Below are 23,070 nucleotides of genomic sequence, written 5' to 3'. Positions count from 1 at the left end.
CTGCATTAAAACAACTGTATTCTTATGTTTGCAATGTTAAATTCACTTCGAGGCTACCTAAACTGAATATTCGGTTGTGTACATATTTTTTTTTAAACAATGGGGAAAAAATGTGTCTATTGCACGTAATTTACCCGAAAATAAAGGAGGCGATGTGGTGTGTTTTGGTTGCTGTCTATTTATAGACAAATTAGCATATCGGTGTTTGTTCTTAATACAGCCTTACAACTCATTTGTCTTCTATTGTCAGACATTATTCACTCGTCCAGAGGGCTGTATGTATTTATTGAGCTAAAATACCCTCTTCTTCTATTTTTATTTATTTATTTATTTTTTTAATATGTTTTCAAAACTTATTCTCTCTGGGGATATATTGTGATTATTTAACACATGATATGATATATGTTCATATTGGTAAAGTTTATGCCAGTATCTATCCATTAGGTGGAAGGAATAAATGAAGTAAAGAATGTACCGTATCGATTTGGAGGTTCTTAGCATGTTATATGTACAAAATTAAAGTACACTGTGTTTGTGGTAAAGTAAGATTGACATTTATGACATGTAACATTTTTATATTGCAGCATTGTTGTACATTTATGCAATACATACTTTACCGCATGAGAAGTACTGATATTGATCTGTGTAAGTTTGTTCAATATACACGTATTTTCAGTTAAATTTGCCACTTTTCAATGAAATTAAGCTTGGCTAGCATACAGTTTTCACTGTATAAAATGAATGTGCAGCTTTTAAAATCACTATACACTAGTACTTTCCACATTATTAATGAGTGAGACATTAATGGATTTAACTTCACTAAACTGATTGTAATGAGACTGTACAATGTATGTCAAATGTATGTACAATGTATGTGTATACCTTGTATTATATACGAAAACCGTTTGCAGTGTATTTGGATAGGCACACTGCGTAAAAACCTTGGTTTTCCTGTAATAGTTATTTAATCTTGCTAAAGACCTGATAGGCGATGTATGATCATTGTACATTCATAAATTTTATCTGTACGTTTTAGGTGAAAATGCTGTCCTGTACTTGGTTCTAGTAACTGGCTGTGTATCAGTAGGTAAAGTTTGTGACTCCGAAGTATTTAGAATAACACAAACAAATTTTGTTTCGCTTCGAAATCAACAGCAAGATGAAGACCGTGTTTCAGAAGTAAGGAAAGTGCTTAACTCAGGAACCTTCTACTTCTCATGGTCTGCTTCCGGAGAGCCACTGGACTTAACAGTATGCGCTCAGCGCAGAAGAAGAACGTCCGAAACGGATAATAGGTTTTTCTGGTAAGTTTTTGTTTCTTCCGAAAACAAAGTTGCAAATGCCATACCCGATATTATGTAAGACCGGGATTTCATTATTATTATTATTATTATTATTATTATTATTATTATTATTATTATTATTATTATTATTTTAATGAACTTATTCATGTATTAGATTATTTCATGTCAGTAGATTCAATCTAATGATTAGGCAATGATTATGAACTTGAGTTTTCAGTATATTCACATTTGATAATTCAAAGGATCTCTTGAAATTTAGAAATTTTAGGATTTGTGGCTTTGTCTTTGTTGAACTCTTAGTATTTATTGTGATTTTTTTTTTTTTTATTTTTTTGCGAATTCATTAATAATTTGTAAGATGATATATTTTTTTTTTTTTTATTTCTTAAAGTAACTTTGTATGAACTAGAGATGCAAGGACTGGGGAAAAAAAATAACTTGATTTCCGCGACTTTTTCCCTTGGCAAAGTTGATTTTTTTTTATCCGGTATTTAAAATTCAGTGAAGAGATAAGAGTACTTTCGCAGCTGTTTTCCCGTTATAACACGAAAAACATTTAATTACTGTAATCTGAAGAGAAAATCCTGAAAAATTTCAATAATAATAATAATAATAATAATAATAATAATAATAATAATAATAATAAAACAAAAAAACGGTATGTCATTCGATAGGAAAGAAAAAAGTGCAAATTGGAGAACGCGATATGTTTTCTGGTTGCAACGAATTGTTGGTAGATCTAGTAGATTTGCGTTGAACGATAAAAATGTTCTAGTAATGTTAGCAATAACTCCTGAAAGTAAAGTAGATTTCCTGAAACAAAATTACAGTTTAACATTTACGCATAAACATAAATGTTATTGTCATTATATATAACATTTAGTGAGACTGCTACAATTCGATGGAAACAATGTTTAAAACACTGTCCACAAGCTTCTTATTTCAAAAATCTTGACACAATATAACAGTAAAGAATGAATGAATTTTGTATCACACGCAAAATAGCAGTTTATGGATTTAATTTTGTAAACTGAACTCTCTGAAGCTCAGGATATAATATTTTTCCAACGGGAAACAAGTTAGGCAAGATTTTATACCAAAACAAATTAATTTTGTATCTGTTTCTTGGTTTATGATATGTTTTCCTTGCCTGACAGATTGAAGCTAAGCAACCGGAAAACAAATATATCAAGATGTGTAACTTCCAGGTACTTGATAAAATGTTTAGGCAACCAAAACGACATTTGGGATATGGTTGTTGCATAACATACATTTGGTGGCAATAACTGCAATGCTAGTTTAAAAACTAATCAAGACAGCCCCAGACTGAACATAGGACTCACAAGTACTGGATGTTGAAAACATACTTTCTCCTAATGGTAGGATCCAGTACAGGGAAACAAAAGATGTACTTGAACAAGCTAAAATTTCCGTTTTTTCTTATAAATAAAAAGAAAACTTTTTTTATGGGAAAAATGCCATTCCAAAGAAGCCTGGTTCTCTGCGTCTCTAGTACGAACTAATTTATATCATTTTCAAATTAACGGAAGCAAAGAATAACAAACCTTGAAGAAAGGAAATATGTCTATTTCGTACTACAGGGCGCGCTCGGTAGTTCAACACTTATGGAGCTAGCTAGGTATTGAACTGCCTGAAATGTTGAACTACTGGATATATTTGAAAAAAATGTGGGAACGGTTAGATTGAGTGTAAATACTTAATAAAACGGCATTACTGTATGTACTGTACTTAAAAACACATTTACTGGTAAAAATTTAAGTCAAATTTAGAATCTCATTTTTCTATCAAAACCATATACAGTACAGTTGAAACAAAGAAATTCAACAATTCACACTTTAAATTGCTCGATTGCGTCGCGTCGTCCGGCTCGGCGGTGAAACAGGGGAGAAGAGAGGGGGTTGTTTACCTCTGCAGAACGATTCAGTTGTAGCGCCTTCTGTCAGGTCTGTTTGTCAACAGTGCGTTGAACTACTTGGTGGCCGAACCTCAAACCGTTGAGGTACAGAGCAATGTGCTAGCCATTTTGCCGAATGTTGAACTACCCAACATGGTGGCTGCGAAACTGGTGAACTGTAGAACGGACCCTACGGGCCAGGAAAATACTCAAAGTGTTGAACTACTGGGCTTGTTGAAGTATCGAATGTTGAACTACCGAGCGTGCCCTGTATATAACAAAATTACATCTTCATTATTTTTACCGTTGAGAAATTTGTTACCTAGGCAATTTAGAAATCATGGACCGCAACTACAATTTTAACTCCACCATGTCTATATGATTATAGTATGCGCCTTTCGTGCACGAGACATGGGTTCAATTCTCGGTGAAAGCTCGTGTGATTCGGATCCCACCTTACGCAATAGATTGACGTCTCGCGTAACCACGATACTAAAAAAGGACGCTAAACTACGAACCTGCTAACTAACTAATCAGCAACTACAAATTTCATATTGATGAACTTGAAGACATCTTTTGTGGATACTAAATGGCTGTTCAAATTATAATATCCCTTTATTTTTCAGCTAGTTAGAAGTTTGTATAAAATAAATCAATAATTGAAAATTATCGTTTGCTTCTCTTTTACATTTTAACTTGCGTATATAATCAAAATGTAGAACCTTCTTTCGTGAAAAGCCATCTTCCTTATATAGAACCGTGCTCATTCTCGACCAAGATGCTAATACACGTATTTTTTTTCTGCTCGTCCTGCTTTGATTCATGGTGCAAGTATCAAGTATCGGATGAAGTCCGGATATAGGTTTGAATCCAACTTAAGCCATTGATTGTGTTTTACGTAGGGGCGGTTTTGAAGATAAAACTTGGAACTGGAATCGATTAATCAAATTCAAATGCAGCAACAATATTAAAATAATAATTGTATTTGTCTATTTTGAAAAATTTTATTGTTACAGTTTCAGGAAATATAACTTAACAATTGATAACGATTAAGCGAAGAAGCGATTTTCAAGTCAGAGAATAATACAGTTATCACCGTAGATGGTTCTAATCTTTTAGAAACGCAATAGCAAGCAATTGATTTTTCGTGTGGAGCTCCCAGTGACACTTGTAGGTTAAAAATTATAAGAAAAGGGTGATCTGAGGAATGTAACGGGCACCAAGATCTTCCTACATAGGAAGTATCTAAAATGTGTGTAGTTCTTTTGTTCTTTTTCTATTATTTTACAGATTGATACTTCGGTGCCCATTACATTCTTAAACTACTTTTGTTGCCTTTCATAACTATGACTATCTACATCTGTAGGTATAAGATGTAGTGCGACGTTTTTAGTATTGACCTGTTAATCATTTTAATACTGGAAGCATCTGTCCATCTGCTTTTGAAGTAAAACTGTTTCATTACCATTTGCATGTTAACTTTCAGGTTAAGTAATAGGAAAATATGTTGCTGTGTGTTCTAAGTTCAATGCAGTAACTAACATACCTTAATTATACCCTGAGAGAATCGCAATGCACTTTTAGTCGCAAATTTCTTCCTTTTTTGCTAATAACACTTCTCAGAACACCAAATTGGTACTCCTTTTACTCGCAATAAACGGTAGAAGTATGTTCTTTGTATTTTTGTATCACACACTCGTTCTTTTAAAGGACATATGCGTAAGGTTTGTATAATTTAACAATGAATATATATATAAATAAATAAATAAATAATAATAATAAATTTATAATGAAATTTATTTTCTGTTATAGGAATCGGATGCTTCATATTCATCTTCTGAGATTCAATGTTAATTGTTCCAACTGGCTTCTAAAGGCAATGTGTGGAAGTGTTGAGCTGAGAACTGTATACGTGGGCCATCGGCAGGCTCGAGCGTCTATAATTTCTCGCCTCAGCTGCGAAAGAGCAGGAACAAGGTAAGAAGTGCATACACGAATTAGCAATTTCATGAAACACATGTTAATTTTAGAAATACTTGATAAATTAATATAATTTTAGTTGAATTTATCCCAATTTAGCATTTGTTTTGAACGATTGACTAGCGTAGTGACTAGTGCACCAGTATGGTAAATTAGAGACCCTTGTTTGATCCTCGGCCCAGTAACCTTTCCTTTACTCTTCCAATTTCATAATGTTTAACAAACCAAAGATAAATAAATAAATAAAATTAAATTAAAAACTGGTTAGCTGGAGAACTTATGTATCGAATTCTGTTTGCGAGAAATGCTTTACCAGTAGTACTCATTGACGACTAATCAAGTGAAGTGTTCAGTGTTCGTATGTTACAATTCTTTCAATTTTATGGGAAGTATCATTCTATATTTTACAATAGAATGTAGTAAAAGATATTCAAACACTAGCAGGAAATACCTTTTTTTCGCACGGGGAAAATAAGTTTATGGAGAATATTTCAATCCCCTTCCCTCTTAGGATACGTATTTCAATGAAAGGGTAATGATAAAAATACAGATAATATTCTGCTTTTGGCATAAATTTTGAAACGCCCTATCCCCCACAGAATACCCTCATTAATCAAATTGACCAGATTTAATCAAAAACAGCTTGAAGTGAGTACTAGTTATAATCCAAAAGTTATTTCAAACAGCTTATCCCTTATCCCCATTCCAAAAACTTATTTTTCACACTTCTCTCCCATTCCTTCTGCCGATTGGGATGAATTTGGACTTAAATGGCATTGGAAGCGTTTCTGTTCACTTCAGTAAACCCGAAAACAATTGATTCCACACTCTTAACAGTCAATTTGGATTATATTTTACATGTCACCCCCTTCCAACTGCTACACCTTGGGTTGACTTACTCCCTCAGTATTTTTTTTTTTTTTTTTTCACTACCGCACATTGTTTCAAAGCCGTTGATCCCTTTCAGAGGCCCTAGCCATTGCTTTTCCTATCCTTCATAGAGTTGCTTTCTAGACTTCCAAACATTATTTAATCCGGAAGGAGTTATTGCCCCACTTTCCACCTCGTTCATTTTTCTCCTCTCTTGTAACAACACTGTTCATGTGGTTCTTCGGGACATTGCGTGAATTTATGTCCCCCTCCTCTTTTATTTCAAATGCACACATATTTTCATATCTTCTTCCTAGTTCGTGCAAAACAAGTTTTAATTTGCAACTTATTTGAAGTTATATCTCGTAAAGTTTCTATGTAATAACTTCACGTAGTCATTAAAAAAAAAAAAAAAAAAAAAAAAAAAAAAAAAAAAAAAAAAACTTGGGTTGGGAACACTGTTAACCTTGTGGTATCACAGAGTATACCTAACAACGTCTCTCTCCTGCCTGATATTTCCATGGTTTAAAATTTCAGTGTCCATTAATTTAATAGTTACAAGAGCATATTAAGGCAAATTGTCTATATACCATTTTCTTTCTCTCGGTTATAGGTTCAATGTTCGTGGAACTAATGACGATGGTCATGTTGCAAATTTTGTTGAGACTGAACAAGTCATATTCTTGGATGATGAAACTACGTCGTATGTCCAGACAAGAGGTTCGGTTCCTCTCTTCTGGGAGCAACCAGGAGTGCAGGTACGATTTTGTTTTTTCCACTTCGACAAAGAGTTCATGTCAGAAATGAAGTTATGGAATAACGATAATAAGTATCAGTGGCGCTTCTTTTTTGACTGTGCGCAGTGGTACTCAGTACCGGCACATTTTCTCAGAGTTTTCTAAAAGTATCTATTTCCTTAATATTTTATTTTTTACTTATAAAATTAAGTTTACAGTTTAAATCGATATGAAGATTGGAACAAGAATTTACTATGAGATAATACAATTAAGATAATGCGATTAATAAGTTACAAGAATTGTTAATTTTTTACACTTGTTTAGATTTTGGTGCTTGCCTTCGCAGCTAATCAAAACAGGTAGAATAATACATTCGTTATGAGCACCGACATCTTACTTTTCAGAAAAAAAAAAAAAAATAAATAAAAAACAGACACTGATTATTAATATAATCAATAATTTGTAATAGAATTCAAGCAGTTAAGTTCTGCAAAATGCTATATAAGGAATTACGGTATTTTTTTCTTTGGTGGGGCAGCGGTGGCTCACTGGTAGAGCGTTCACCTCTGGTGCTTGAGATCCCGGGTTCGATCTCAGCCCCCTCCAAGTGAACTTTGTGGTGGACAAATACCGTGTGCGTGGGTTTTCTCAGGGTTCTCCCGTTTCCTCCCACTTTCTTCCTTCCACCATTTCATTCATTTCTCATCACCACCGTCTCCTTTAGCCTAGCCGGCATAACCGTGGGACGTTAAACTCAAAGATTTCATTTCATTTTATTTTTAATTTGGTATATGCTAATTCTACTAAACTTAATTCCAAATGTTAGCTCATTGCCTATATTATTATGAAAATTTCAGAATTCGTAATTGTTATTTATTATGTATGTACGATTATTTCATATTAGTTTTCAACACACTGATTATTTATTTATTTTGTTTATTCTGCACTATCACTTAATACTTCATGGAGTACTTAGAGCTCACGCTTGAAAAAGATTCAATTGATTTGTGTTAACAATATATCAGATTTTTTTCAGGTAATTTTTCTCTCTCTCTCTCTCTCTCTCTCTCTCTTATATATATAATGCTTAAACGAACACTTCGTTTCTTTCTTCAAAATCGAGATCAGTGATTAGCCTTTTGCAGGTCCCGTCATGGTTTGCTCAATTGGGCCCAGCCCGAAAAAAACCCACCGGGATTTTTCTGGTTGGACCCACCTGAAAAAACTCACTTTAAAACCCACCTGGGCTTTGAGCTTTTTGTTAGTATATCATTTGTACAACTAAGGTGATCACATTGAAAGTGACTTTTATCAGATTTTGGACTTCCCTTGGGCGAATTAGATGCTTTTATGTTAGAGTATACAACAACATTCAATGTTAGACCTATATAAAGTTCTGAATACACTGAATTAATAAAGAAGCCTACCTTAGCTTGAGATAATTATAGAACAAATTAATGTATGGATTGTGTTTATAGCCTATTTGAAGTAAAATATGCAATTTTATATTTTAGAAAATACTTTTCGTGAATATTGTGCTCGACGATGCCGTGGGACGTTATCCCTCATACATTTGACGAGTTTAAGGCCATAGGTGCCTGTACCACTAGTAAATATTTAAATACATTAGTAAAGCTAATAATATTGTTTCATACATTAGATGGAAACACAAGTATTCTTCAGTAAAATTTGGTTTTCCAACAACAGTTTAGTTCAGTCATTAGTTGCTACTCTTCAAATAAGCATTCTGGAAAATCAATACCAGCAATAGCGTAAAAATTCTTGTCAAATTTAAGAAGCTTAACGCTCGGAGTTCCAACGACTATGTAACCCTACTATTTCAGGTGTTGAATTTAAACTTCCGTACTAATGGAAGTGTCGATGTACAGTAAAGAAAGTTGCATTTTCGAGGAAAACCCGTCATAAAAAAAGTACTCGGAAAATTCCCGCAATTGAACGCACAAACCATTGAAAGTGAATACTTCAACAATAAACTATTTAAGCTGGAAGATATTTAATTTCATTCAAGACATTTACCTTATAAAATAGGAATTATCTCTTTGTTAATTGTTTTAAATTCATTTTCGAGAAAGAACCGTCTTGCTAGCGTAACGGGAATTGCCGTAATTGAACGCGCAAAGTACGGAAGAAACTTCAACAATAAAACCATTTATTTTACGCTGGAAAATATTCGCAATATAAAATATTTTGAAACATTTATTTTATAATACATGAATTGTATCTTTGTTTTAAATTAATATATTTGGTATTCATACTGTATTTGGCGAACGTTACTGAGGCTCCTGGAATGATTCAATCTACATTTGTTCGTTTGTCTGCCTGTACCACACACATATTACAGAATACAACTTTCGGTCTTTTAAGTTTAAATTTTCAGGGTACAAGCACGAGACACATTAAATTTTCTACATAGATTTTGACGGCATACCAAGGTAAAATTTCAAAATGGCGGCATTTTTTTTTTTCAAAATAGCGGGTATCCACGCTACAAAGCGCAATTTTCGGTCTTTTAAAACATATGTTCAGAGTAGAAGCACGAGATATTCTAAATTAGCTGTATATGTATTTTGGCAGCAATCCAACGTAAAATTTCAAAATGGTGGTCATTTTTCAACTAGCGTGTATCCACGCTACAGGGTGCAACTTTCGGACTTTTAAGTTCGAATTTTGAGGGTAGAAACAAGAGACATTCTAAATTTGCTGTATAGATTTTATCGGTGATTAAATGTAAAATTTCAAAATGACAGTCATTTTTTCAAAACAGTAGTGAACAGAAAAGTGTTGCAAGTTGTGACAATAATAATCTTAAAATATAAATCACATTTTAACACTTTTACCTCAAAGACTGAAATATTTCGAAAAAAAGAAAAAACTAAACCCGAAAAAAACCAATAAAACACGAAAATCCCCAAAAACTCCGTATGGGTCCAGGTGGGTTGGGTTTTTTTAAAAAATGCCCGGGTTTTATCAAACCCTGAGTCCCGTGCAGCAAAATGTCTTGTAGTTGTGGAGAATGTGTTTGGATTTGAGTGCTCAGATCGCTTCGATTTCACAAATGTATTGTATTGTTGGTGATCTTCCAATGATATTAAAGATCGTTCTGTGTCTATAGATCAGGATTCTTTTTGTAAGGTTTTTAATTTATTTCCACAGTTTCGCGATACTGCAAATTCGTATTAATTACTGGATATGCATCAGAAGTGTAAAATGAATTACTTTTCCTTGTGTTCCACCACACCTTCTTCATGATGTTATCATAATACAGAGATGTTATTAATCCATTGCTCTGATTGTTTTTCGTCGAATGAACTATAAGCCATAACTTTATCATACGCTATGATTTTGCTTAGAAAAAGTTTTTTTGTACTACATTGTTCTCAAATACAACGAACCAAATCTCAGGTTTTTACTGCTTTTATCATACGCAGTTTACTTCATAAACACATTTGAGACGTAAAATTGAGCTTATTGAGCTTACTAAACAGTTACAATAATAAATAGTAAGTATTGTTATTTTACAATAAATTTACTACCAAATTGTAGGTTTTAATCTCAACTGCTTTCTGCTCTGTGTACCCAGGTGCGCGTACAAGTGTTTAATACAGATTTTAATCTTAATGAAATGATAGTTTTGGATCTCTATTTCTTATATACACGACTACTTATATCTTTGTCCATCAATGTCTTGTGTCACCGTGCAAAATTTGAACATCACCTGTTTTTCAGTCATTCAGAACAAGTGTAAATGCTTTTCTGTCGGTGTATTTAAATTTGCTTTCAAACAGAATGTTCCGAATCATATGTATCAGATAATCTAAAAATTATTCAGTCTTTTATGCACGAGATGCTGTTAGTATCCGAAATCTCAGGATATATATGCATGCAGGGGGTAAAACCTAACGTCGTGCGACAGCTGAAGCTAGCAGATGTGCAGGTCGTGTTGGAACTCTTATGTTCAGACGTAAGGTGTTGCGCTATGAAGGTGAGTGAACTTACGCAAAACAGTGCTATATTTTACAATTTTATTACGATAAAAGCACAAATGGTGCGCAGGCCCGTTAAGAAATTCGTTTTGCTTATGGGCAAGATACGTTATCAAATGCAGCAACCAAAAGATTGTTCAGCGAGTCATTGTGCAAATTTCGATATCCAAGATGCTTCTCACAATGGGCGACCAGTCATAGCAAAAGTGGATGATATTCTGGCAATAGTCAAGCAAAACCAGCATGTAATCAATCATGGCATCAACAATGACCTAAATATGCATCACTAGTGTTAAACCATTTGGAGAAAGTTGACTTCAAAAAGATGCTCGACATTTGGGTGCCACATGAACTGACTCAGAATCATTCACTCGATCGAATTTTTAATCTGCGAATCTACTGAAACGTAATGAACTCGAGCCATTTCTTAAATGGTTGACACGAGTAGTGGCGATATTACCTATTTCATCTGCAGTTACGAGTGACATGAACACTATTTTGATCCAGTTCCATTTACATAAAAAAAAAAAAAAAAAAAAAAAAAAAAAAAAACTCATTACTTCTACCAAGAGCATAAATAAGTTACGAGGAATTGCGTGAAGTTTAAGCGAACTTTTAGTTGTTTCTTTCAATTAGTCGGGAGAATAGGTGATTATTAGCTTTCGTCCAACCCGAGAGAGTAAAAGCAACCGGTGGTTCTAAATAATCAAGTCTATTATCCTGATCATTTCTAGACCGCCGGTCGGTTCATGCAAGCGGAGCTCCCCCGTCTACTGAAGCTAAAAATTGAGCGTTTCAAATAAAAGGACATATATATCCGAAACTGATCAAGATATTAATGATTTTTTTTTCCGGTTTTATCTGTAGTGTGTGCTTTGCGATTTTGTCTATTCATGCTTTGGATAGACCCAACGGGTTTTCGGAAAATTTAACTTAAACATTAAAAACTGGCATATTTTGTCCTTAATATTTCCTTTCTTCCTCTTATCTCTGCAATGAATTGAGATATGGACAGAACATTCCAAATTAAATTTGTAGAACATTAAATTATCTTTGCAACGGCACAATATTTTTAGGTTTACTTCGAAAAGTAGCCGTACAGCGAGATAAATTTGAAGGAAAGTGCACTTTGATTCGAGTGCTGATGCTCCGAATGGCACTACTGAATTTCAGCTCATGTTAGTCAATAAAGGTTTTGTTTCCGAGATAAAAGCATTTTTTTTTTTTTTTTTTTTTTTTTTATTATTACATATTTGAAGGACAGTTCTCACCCTTCTCCCTTGAGCTCTCCTGCACTGTTATGATCATTTCTAGATCTCCAGTTACTTGATACAACAATGCGTTAAGGATCACAAAATTTTGAGACTAGTAGAGATGTCTTTCAAAGCGTTAACATCCATTTATAGTTGATGCTCATGATGATTCCGAATTTTCAACTCTGTTTGTGTGCAGTATTTCCGTTGAAAATAATTCCTTATTTTTTTAACAAAAATGTTTATTTTACCATAATGAAAAAGTAGAAAATATAAATAATGTAAGAATATATGTAAAAATGTCTTAAGTGAGGGCAAACATCATTTACAGGTGATATATAGGGTGATTGATAACATCGTTGTACACCTGAAGGGTATTTCTAAAACCAAGAATGGGGCCGTATTTTCTCAATGGTCACTTTAAAAAATATTTTTGCAGAAATCTCAATAACTCTATTTGTATGTAATTTATGAGAATATTACATCAAACATCATTAAATTCTTACTTATTACTGGAAACAAGCAAAACTGTAATAATATTCTACATTATCATATCAAATCTGCTCAAAATATTTGCAAAATTACATATTTCTTTAACGTGCTGCCAAATGTATGTTTGAAGGTGTGCTCGCTTGATGTGGAGCATCAGAGCACACTTGAATGGTGGAGGATGGTCTGAGTTTTTGTGACCGACCAAATCAGCACAGACAGCGTTGATCGAGAATTGTGAGTTAGTGTAGAGATTCATCACAAACTGTTCTGCACATGCTATCGTCTCATCATCCACATTACTAGATCCTAATTTACTTAGCAAATATTATTTTTTTAAATATACATTCCATTCTTTCTTTTCTCCAATTCCTGCGAACTGACTGGTTCCAGTAAGTACATGGAATGTTGGCAAGGAATGGCATATTTCATCGTTGAGCTCATTCACAATTGTGTGGATTGGAATAAATTGTAATTTTATTGCTGTTCCAGTAGACATCCATATTCTTCTGCTTTAATTGTTTTAAAAAATGCATAAGGTAAACAAGAACACCGGTGTTTTTGGATTAAATGAGCAGTTGCTTATAACCGCAGCTGAAAGCGTGATATGTGTTAAGTAGTATCCTTGTATCAGCCTATTCATGATTATATTTCAGAAATGGCGGGTCGTCTCCCTGTGATAACTCCACGTGAAATAAGTCTGTAAGTCCACCAGATGTGATAACTAACTGTTCTTCCTTCTATGTTTGCCTACAGAACCTATTCATCTCTAAAGAAAGAAATGCTGAGAGGTCAGATTTATATTCAGGCAAATCAATAAAACATTTCCACTGCTGAGGAAGCGAACAGTCTCGACCTTCAATATTTCTCCGGATCTGTCAGTAAATACTTGCTGTTCGCCTAAATCTTGTATATCCTTTAACAGAACATGGACTGTAATTGTGGAATAAATCATTAATTCCTGAGCACGCCCTGTTTAGAAAGTTCAGCACACATTTTACAAAAAATATCCGCCAAATCACCACCAGTCAATTCGCAGACATTGAGAAACAAAAAGCATGGAATGTATATTTTAAAAAATCATACTTGCTAAGAATTTAGGATCTGGTAATGTGAATGATGAGATGATAGCAGTGCAGAAGAATTTGTGGTGAATCTCTACACCAATTCACAAAAATCTTCGATCACTGCGTTCTGCGCTCATTTGGTCGGTTATAAAAACTCAGACCAACTTCTACCAATAAAGTGTGCTCTAATGCTCCACATCAAGCGAGCACACCTTCAAACATACATTTGGCGGCACGCCAGTGACTCGAATATTGACTTCCTTCAACTCGAACATTTTAGTTGGCAAATTGCAATTGGAAAACTGGTACCCAAATGAACCACTCAGGAGTCTATGGCTAAAAGTTGCGCAGAGATAAAGTCTTGTACATATAAACATATGTGCGACATAAACAGTTGCAAGTGTGTGTGGGCTTCAGTGAAGTGCATGCAAACACTGTAACAAGTGTTGTAACTTACTTATAAACACTTATGTACCAGAAAATGATTCATCTGATGAGGATTCAAAGTATGTAACATTGCAAATATTTTGAGCAGATTTGATATGATAATATGTCGAGGTACGAGCTATACAAATTCGCAAATGGGGTGAAATACGTTTCTCTGTAAACAAGATAACTTTTTACCTATAACAGCTAGGGGGCTCAAATTTGGTATACACGTACCTTAGATCAATGCAAAGATCCAATAACCGAACCAGCTATCTAGTCACTATCAAGGTCAAAAGGTCAAATTATTGAGAAATTTTCTAAAATCTATAGAACGAGATATATATACGTTATAGTGATCTTAAAAAGGATAAATGGATCTTAAAAAGGAGGTAAGCAGATGACGCACACTTATCTGCACAAAATACAAACGCCCATGTGTCACGTTGAAGAGTACGAAAATTATATTTTCTATGACATCACTATTTGTGCTTGAAAAGTTTTTTATTTAGTGCCAAATATTAATAACGGTTTACAATATCATAAAGACAACGAATGATTTTCAAGTTAACAAATATTGTTGCGTACAAGTTACTAATGACCACTTTCAGCCATCATCGAAAATACTGATGATGTAGTCGAACTAAGCACCCTTCGTTATATCTACACCTATCTTATGTAATTCTTCGATGACATAAGGATCAGGAGCTCCAATGATCCATAGCAGACCGTGAATGTGAGGACTTCCTCTAAATTGCCACTTGAAGCGGAATCAAAATTGGGAAGGCGTCACTGTACATGGTGGGTTAGTGAGTATTGTGGAATCAGGAACACCGTAAGGGAATAAATGCGGGTATGCCATTTGGAAGTAACCAGAATATCTAAATTCACTAATCGAGTTCTCTTCACTTGCAGGGCAGTCACGTGTTTTAAATTTCGAGAACAAATTTATTTTTTCATCAATTTCAGAGTTAACACAGGTAGCATGCAGGAGACATTCTTCCACCTTCATAATCTGTTCTTTCCTTGTTTTTTCTTATCCAGGGAAGCATTAATGTCGATATTCGTCGAATTTGTTTTTGCAATTTTTCGTCCTTCAGACGCTTCAGACGCCACCATTTTTTCATCTGCTTCTTCGCGTTCATCATCGTCCTCATCTTCACATTCATTTACTTCTATCACTTTGATATCCTTCATTATGTCTTTAGTGTTTCGGTTTGGTTTTACCAATCTTCACATCTTTGTAGCAAGGATTGCTCTGAGAGTCAAATATAAATTGGCTGATTGATTACGGAGGCAGAGGCGATGGAGGCGAATGATCTTCAACCGACGCCGAGAGGCGAGGCAGTTTTTTCTTCTCTTTTTTCTGTCGGAGGATCAGTTGAGAAACACGTTCGAGAAAAGTTAGCTGAACTCAGGAAGTGAGAATGAGGAATATTTAATTGATGTGACTATCTTTCATTTTTATTTGTTTCATTTTTGAAAATGTGAATTTTTTTAAAAAAACATACATCCTCCTGTGGTTTTAATGGAGTTTGAATCTATCATAGGGACCACGCCATCCGTGTTCCACGAGCGCATAGTATAGAATATTATTATAGTACTGCTTGTTTCCAGTAATTAGTAAGTATTTAATGATGTTTGATGTAATATTCTCATAAATTACATACAAATAGTGTTATTGAGGTTTCTGCAAAAATATTTTTTAAAGTGACCATTGAGAAAATACTTGATTCATTCCATTCTTCGTTCCCATTCTTGATCTTAGAAATACCCTTCAGGTGTACAACAATGTTATCAATCACCCTTTATATCACATGTAAATGGTGTTTGCCTTCACTTAAAACATCTTTACATATATTCTTACATTATTTATATTTTCTACTTTTTCATTATGGTAAGATAAACATTTTTGTTAAAGAAATAAGGAATTATTTTCAAGGACTGGTGAAAACATCGCATACAAATAGAGTTGAAAATTTGGAATCATCATGAATATCAACTATAAATTGATTTTAACACTATAAAAGACATCTCTACTGGTCTCAAAATTTTGTGATCCTTAACGCATTGTCGTATCAAGTGACTGGAGATCTAGAAATGATCATAACAATGCAGGAGAGCTCAAGGGAGAAGAGTGAGAACTGTCCTTCAAATATTAAAAAAAAAAAAAAAAAAAAAAAAAGCTTTTATCTGGGAAACAAAACCTTTATTGACTGACGTGAGCTGAAATTCAGTAGTGCCATTCGGAAGCATCAGTGTCCGAATCAAAATGCACTTTCCTTCAAATTTACCTCGCTGTACGGTTACTTTTAGAAGTAAACCTAAAAATATTGGTGCCGTTGCAAAGATAATTTAATGCTCTAGAAATTTAATTAGGAATGTTCTTTCCATATCTCAATTCATTGCGGAGATAAGAGCAAGAAAGGAAATATTAAGGACAAAATATGCCAGTTTTTATGTTTAAGTTAAATTTTCCGAAAACCCGTTGGGTCTATCCAAAGCACACGTTACAGATAAAACCGGAAAAAGAAATTCATTAATATCTTGATTAGTTTTGGAGATATGACCTTTCATTTGAAACGCTCAATTTTCAGCTTCTGTAGAGGGGGTGTACGGGGGGAGCTTCCGCTCGTATCAAGCGACCGGCGTTCTAGAAATGATCAGGATAGTGGACTTATGATTTAGGACCACCGGTTGGTTTTACTCTCTCGGGTTGATCCAACTCCTTATTTTGGAGACTTTTCCAGACTCTGCCTCCGGACTAAATATAAAATAGCTCATTTGAGAATGATCAGAAATGTAGTTTGACTTCGCATGGTGCAAAAGGTTTTGAGTTTGGTGTTAAATCATTAGTTTCTGTCTATAGGTTTTCTCGTTTACTTTCACTATGGCCATTCCACCAATTCTTACGTTTATTTTTATTCTTCTTTACAGGGCATAATTGATGGTCGTTAAACTAAAGCTTTCCATTCTGACATTTCATATTATTTGATCTATTAACATTAATTTAGAAATCTGTTAATTGATTTGTTTGATATTAAAGATATGCATTGATCAGATTACTACAATGTATGACTCATCAGGTGTTGAGAAGCTTGGAATAGATATTCTGAGATGTTTCAGTTAATCAAAAGTTAATAATAATAAAAATTAGAAAAGAGCTGTTTTGTAACAGCATATCTGTATTATGGAAGTTGCGTTCGAGTCGCTGGTCCTATTCTTTTGTACACTAAAAAAGGTATTACAAGTTTTGCCAAATATGCAGTATAAACACAAAATAAATAAATAATATATATAATTTTTTGTTTGTTTAGGTTGGGTCTCATAAAGTCAAAATGTCAAGAGAATTCGAAGTTTCAACACCTGCTTTTGATCGTCATATGAAGCAAATTAAAGAGCGCTATGGCCATCAAGTAATCGTAAATTTGTTGGGCTCTAGTCTAATAGGAAGTAAAGAAGGAGAAGCAATGCTTAGTAAATTATTTCAGGTAAGCAGTTATCTCCTTTTGTTCTGTGTTGGCAATAATATATCATAAATATATTTTGTTTTCAAACAAGATCTATATATTTACAATGTACACTCATGTCCAAAATTATTGTCGCATGTCTATAAATATGTTGTTCTAGGAATATGATTTGATAACGAATTCGGCCTGTATGTCTTATAATGTTAGTAGGGTATATGTATAATCGGCAAAGATATGTGTGTGGCAAATTTCATGTCAAAAGAGCAGTAAATAAGAACAATAAAACGAACATAAAACTTTCTTGTCCATTTTGCAACATTTTGTTTTACTCATTCTAATTTTCGTATTTCTAATTATTTTCCTATGAAATTTACCACAAATATACATTTCCAGATTATACACATAATATCAGTATTAAAAGTACCCTGCAAAATCATTATCAAATTATATTCTTACAAGAAAACAGTTATAGATATGCAACAATCATTTTGGACATGAGTGTACCTTTCCAGTGAGAATCTAGGTCTTCCGCGCTGAAGTTATGTACGCTAACCATATAGCTACAAGGGAGCTTTGATACAAATATTCATATGATACAAACTATACGCAGGTAATAAGTGTGCGTAGCTATTGCATTAGAAATGCGTATATCATGATCTGTAATAGTGTGTGCTTCACAGTACTTTTTTCTTTAATTGATCACTTTTCAGTGGAACGAATGGTGGGCAACATAGACAGGTTTCACTTATCAAACGTACATATACAGGGTATTTCAAAACAACACCGACAACGTTTGGGAGTTAATTCCTGACACCAAGATAAGACGAAAAGTATAGACCTACCTGGGTGCACAAATGCTTCCTTTCGGAGTTATTGGCTGCCGAAAACATGAAAAAAATGATCTTTAAAGGTCCATAGCTTCAATACTATGAGATCTACCGTAGTCGGGTCAAGACTTTATTTAGGGACTAGCTGAATATACCCATTCTTCACATGGGGGCAGTATTTGGAAGTCAACGCCTGTGGAAGTATTACCGTTCATTTCGGTGACCGCAAAAACTATGGATCTGACACTAATATCGAACATTTTGGATTACTTTTACATGTCTCGGTATCCCCTCCCAGCTGACTCCCGGCCCACATACGATGGTAGCTTAATTTGCAAGTCAGTACTAATGAAAGTATCACCATTGATCTCAGCGACCACGAAAACTATGGATTTGACACTAATATCGGTCACTTTGGATTACTTTTCATGTCCCGGTAAACGCCCCCCTGAGACCCCCTGGTTCGAGTTTTGGAAAAAAAAACTTCGTCTTGGCCTGGGGCTTGAACCAAGGTACCCGTGACCAAAATTTGATAACTCTCAGCTCAGACCCCAGGCCGGTCCCGTAAACGCCCCCTCCCTGAGACCCCTCTGGTTCGAAATTTGAAAAAAATGCTTCGTCTTGATCTGGGGCCTGGGCCAAGATAACCCTGCCCAAAATTTTGTAACTCTCGGTCCACTCTTCTGGTCCCCAGGCCGCACACAGACAGACAGACAAACACGCAAACAAACTCTTTATTTTATTTATATTAGGAGATTAGAGGACTGGTATGTGCCCTAACCAAATATCCGTGTTTCAGAATCGTGCGGCACTTCCGCAACAATTTTTATAACGGTACTTGGTGAGTACTTCACATTTTTGGATAGCGCACATATTAGTTCCTAAGTGAAGTCTTGACCCGACCACGATAGGTTCCATAGTTTTGGAGCTATGGACCTTTAAAGTTCAATTTTTCATGTTTTCGGCAGCCTATAACTCCAAAAGGAAGCATTTGAACACCCAAGTTGGTCTGTACTTTTTATCTTATCTTGGTGTTAGGAATCATCTCACGAACGTTGTCGGTATTGTTTTGAAATACCCTGTATGTATAAACCAAGATACTGATTTCCCTATACACTCAAACAATGAACAGCCCTTCTCGCTAGTTTAGTGATGACCACGCGCCTTTGCTCACAGTTTCCGTTCCTGGTGAGAGCGTGTTGAAATTTTAGTGCATTACGATGGTTCGAATTCCATTTTAAATTGTTGTTTCATATAGCCTTGATCTTGTAAAGGGACGCTAAACTTCAATAAATAAACAAGCGTTGAATACTAGAGAAGCTCGGAATTCAACCATTAGAAAAAAAAGGGGGGGGGGATCTTGAAGTCTTTATTTACCAGTGAATAGAAAATTGTATACCATATTACCTTCACATTTAAATCACATTTTTAACATTTTTTTCTGAAAGAAACAACAAAATCCGAAGAAAAACAAACCCGAAAATACCTACTAACCCTCATGAGCTTAAGTGTTTTTCTAACTATTCTTTTCTGTTTCTGGTGGGCGCTCTTTCTGGCGTGCTTTCAATAAGAGATTCTTTTAAACTAAATGGTGTTGAAAACTATACCTTTTGAGATACCGTGTTGTATGCTCAAACTTATCTGCGTTGGGAGATTATCTTGTATATTGGAGGTTCGAGCAGGCTGGGGTCGTGTGCTTCAAACGAATTCCGGCCAACCACATACTACAGGGGTCTGTTAGTCACATTGTCGGATTACGAAACCCATACTAGCTTTGCAAACGCTTAAACCCTCTTCTTGGCACCGTTTCCTTATTGCTAATTGGGTATAACGGGCAGCGGAAAGTGCGCTAATTAACTTCTCTAGAAATCTGTCAGTTTTACCTTCATCTTTCACTGATCGGGCTTAACTGATATTGTTATAAAGTACAGGCCCCAGTATAGCCAGAAGTATATCGGGACATAACAGTGGCTAAATGCGTCGTTCGGGATGGCCAGTAAAATTCGATTATTTTTCTGTATGTTGTTCTAAGAAAAATCTTGGCATGTGATATTCTTTTTGAGTTACAGGTAAAATTGAAGTAATTCTCAATAACCTTTTAACTAGTGTGAATTCTGTCATTTTTATAACAGAACTAGTAGAATTGTGTTTTAAGGGATAGGTAGTGTATTCCAAAGTAATGTTTTAATAATTTTTTATCTTGAAAACATAGGAAGATATTGTTTTATACGTACCAAGCAGATATATATATATATATATATATATATATATATATATATATATATATATATATATATATATATATATATATATATATATATATATATATATATATATATATATATATATATAGAGCTCTTCTTGAGAATTATGGAAAGTTCTGCTCAGTTTCTTTTGAAAGAACTGACAAATGAGCATGCATAATTAGTGTTATAAAGGGAAACATGGTTTGTAACTGGTATTTTGGGAACTTCTATTTATTGTGTTTATAGAGTACTCATGGTGTTCTCATTTCAGTTTCAACACAATAGATGTTCTGAGCATAGAGATGTACCACATATTATATTCGATTATCACCAAGAATGTCGTGGTGGGAATACGAAAAATCTAAACAAACTAAAAGCGAAAGTTGAAAACTACCTGAATGCATTCTCATTATTTTACGCCAAAGGAGATGATGTAATTAGGTAAATATAGTTCTGTGGTACCACGAAAAAGAGTGGTAAATGAAGATCCGCTGAAAGAGTTATGTATACGATAATATTTGCTTCAGTACGTATAAACTTTGTGATACTACTTACTGTGCTAAAAACAATGAAGTCCAAATAAGGAATTTGCGTTCGCAATCGTAAAGTGAGAATCTGGCATTACTCTATGACGTTCTTTTGTCTTCTATTGTAAAATGAAGAGTTTTTAGTTAACCCTCTTTTTCTTGGAACCACATAATTGTTAACTTTTTCTTATATTATAGATATTATTTTTTAAATTAGTTTTAAAATATTTATTATACATAAGCTATCTTGGTCAGTGATACACGGAGCAAACGCACTGTTCAAGCACATTTGGTGTCAATTGCTACGGGTGAAAAACGTTTTCAGGCATTTTTTTTAAAACATAGTTAGGGTGGAGTAAGTGATCAATATATATGAGTACAGATATAATGCAAGATTTATTGAATATATATATATATATATATATATATATATATATATATATATATATATATATATATATATATAATAATGTGTTTGTGTGTGTGGCAGTAAATTATCATGGAAAGGAACAGAACGTGAAGAATCAAACAATACATGCAGAGCACTATTAGTCTAGGCATCAGGGCTTAAAAATTGAGTTCTAATGGCAAATCATGTAAAAATTTGGCATCCGATATTTTTTGAATATATACCCATCACTGATCACAAAAATGCCGGATGCCAGTAAAAACGCCTCACGGGAGGGGAGGGGGGAAGCTGAAATTTTAGCCATTTCTATTATTCACTATATCTCCGTAACCATTAGAGCTAGAGCTTCCAAACTTATTTTTTTTAATTTTGTTTGTCTAATTGTCTTCTACAATTTAATTCTAGTGCATTTTTGTGCTAAAAATAATGATTTTCTTCTTATTTTCATATTTACTCAGTGTTGATTGCACGTGACGTCAGTTTTTTGGTCACAGATTCTTTACATATCGATGTGGCGTGGGAGATCCGAGTTCGATTCTCGGCGGGAGCTCATGTGATTTGGATTCCACGTTAATCAGCAGGTACACGTCTCTATAACCTCGCTGCTGAAAGGGACGTTAAACTCATAATCAACTCAGCTCAACTCTTTACATATCGAATTCAGAAAAATGTTTCCTCTAAAAAAAATTTCGTCATTTTATGCTCTTTCAAAAAAAATATATATACTTATATTAGTGTAGGACTAATAGTGCCTGAGTTATAAACGACTTTATTCTGTCGTGTGCGAAACTGATCACGGCGCGGCTTCAAGAGTTACCTTCCCACAAACGGTAGATGTTAGCAGTTGATGATGATTAATGTATATATGATCTTGTCTGCCTGCAAGTATATAATCCTGATGATATAACCTAAAAAGATAAAGCAATTTGTTAGTCATTAATACATCATTCAGTCTTCATCACTCTGTTTATTAACTGATATTTAATTTTTATGCTCTCTCGGACAACTACACTTTGGAATGCACTAGAAGCCGCGATTGTTACATTTGCATTTCAAACTTTCACACTCAAGTTTCTGACAGCTGCACATGGTAATCTCTAAACAAGCCTTGGGACTAGATTCGAGTGTTTTCAAAACTGGTCTTAGAATTTGGTCCTCCAAGTACCATCCGAAGTCTTCTAACCTTGGTAGATCAATCTCACACTTACCAACATTTCCCAAATTGCTGTTTGTTAATGGGATCTCTTTATATGTTGTTTTAGAGCATCACTAGTTGGAGGTAGTCTCTCAAGGCTGTATTTTCCTAAAACTAGGAGCCTAGCTCCTTCATAGATCTTCACTTTAACCTTGAGGAACTTTGTGAAAATCAGTTCTGCAAATTCAATAGCGTTTGCTGATAAAGGAATCTGCCCTAGGGAAAATAAAAGGTCTGTTGTTTGGAGATTACCATGTGTAGCTGTCAGAAATTTGAGTGTGTAAGTTTGAAATGCAAATGTAAGAATTGCGGTTTCTTGTGCACTCCAATGTGTAGTTGCCCGAGCCAGTA

The 23,070-nt window shown here is 34.4% G+C and overlaps 1 protein-coding gene across 1 annotated transcript in view; it reads left to right on the top strand.

Moving 5' to 3' along the window:
* Positions 1-23,070, top strand: part of Synj (synaptojanin) — a 137,196-nt gene that overhangs the window by 22,718 nt on the left and 91,408 nt on the right. Inside the window, exons 3-7 of the mRNA XM_081761800.1 lie at positions 1,037-1,304; positions 5,032-5,196; positions 6,683-6,827; positions 17,363-17,536; positions 20,860-21,029. Coding sequence (XP_081617926.1) covers positions 1,037-1,304; positions 5,032-5,196; positions 6,683-6,827; positions 17,363-17,536; positions 20,860-21,029 — 922 coding nt within the window. The remainder of the gene's footprint in view (positions 1-1,036; positions 1,305-5,031; positions 5,197-6,682; positions 6,828-17,362; positions 17,537-20,859; positions 21,030-23,070) is intronic.

Source organism: Thermobia domestica, chromosome 6 (genome assembly GCF_964235325.1).
Source record: "Thermobia domestica chromosome 6, izTheDome1.hap1.1, whole genome shotgun sequence".
Classification (NCBI taxonomy): Eukaryota; Metazoa; Arthropoda; class Insecta; order Zygentoma; family Lepismatidae; genus Thermobia; species Thermobia domestica.
This window is presented reverse-complemented; position numbering and strand designations above follow the sequence as displayed.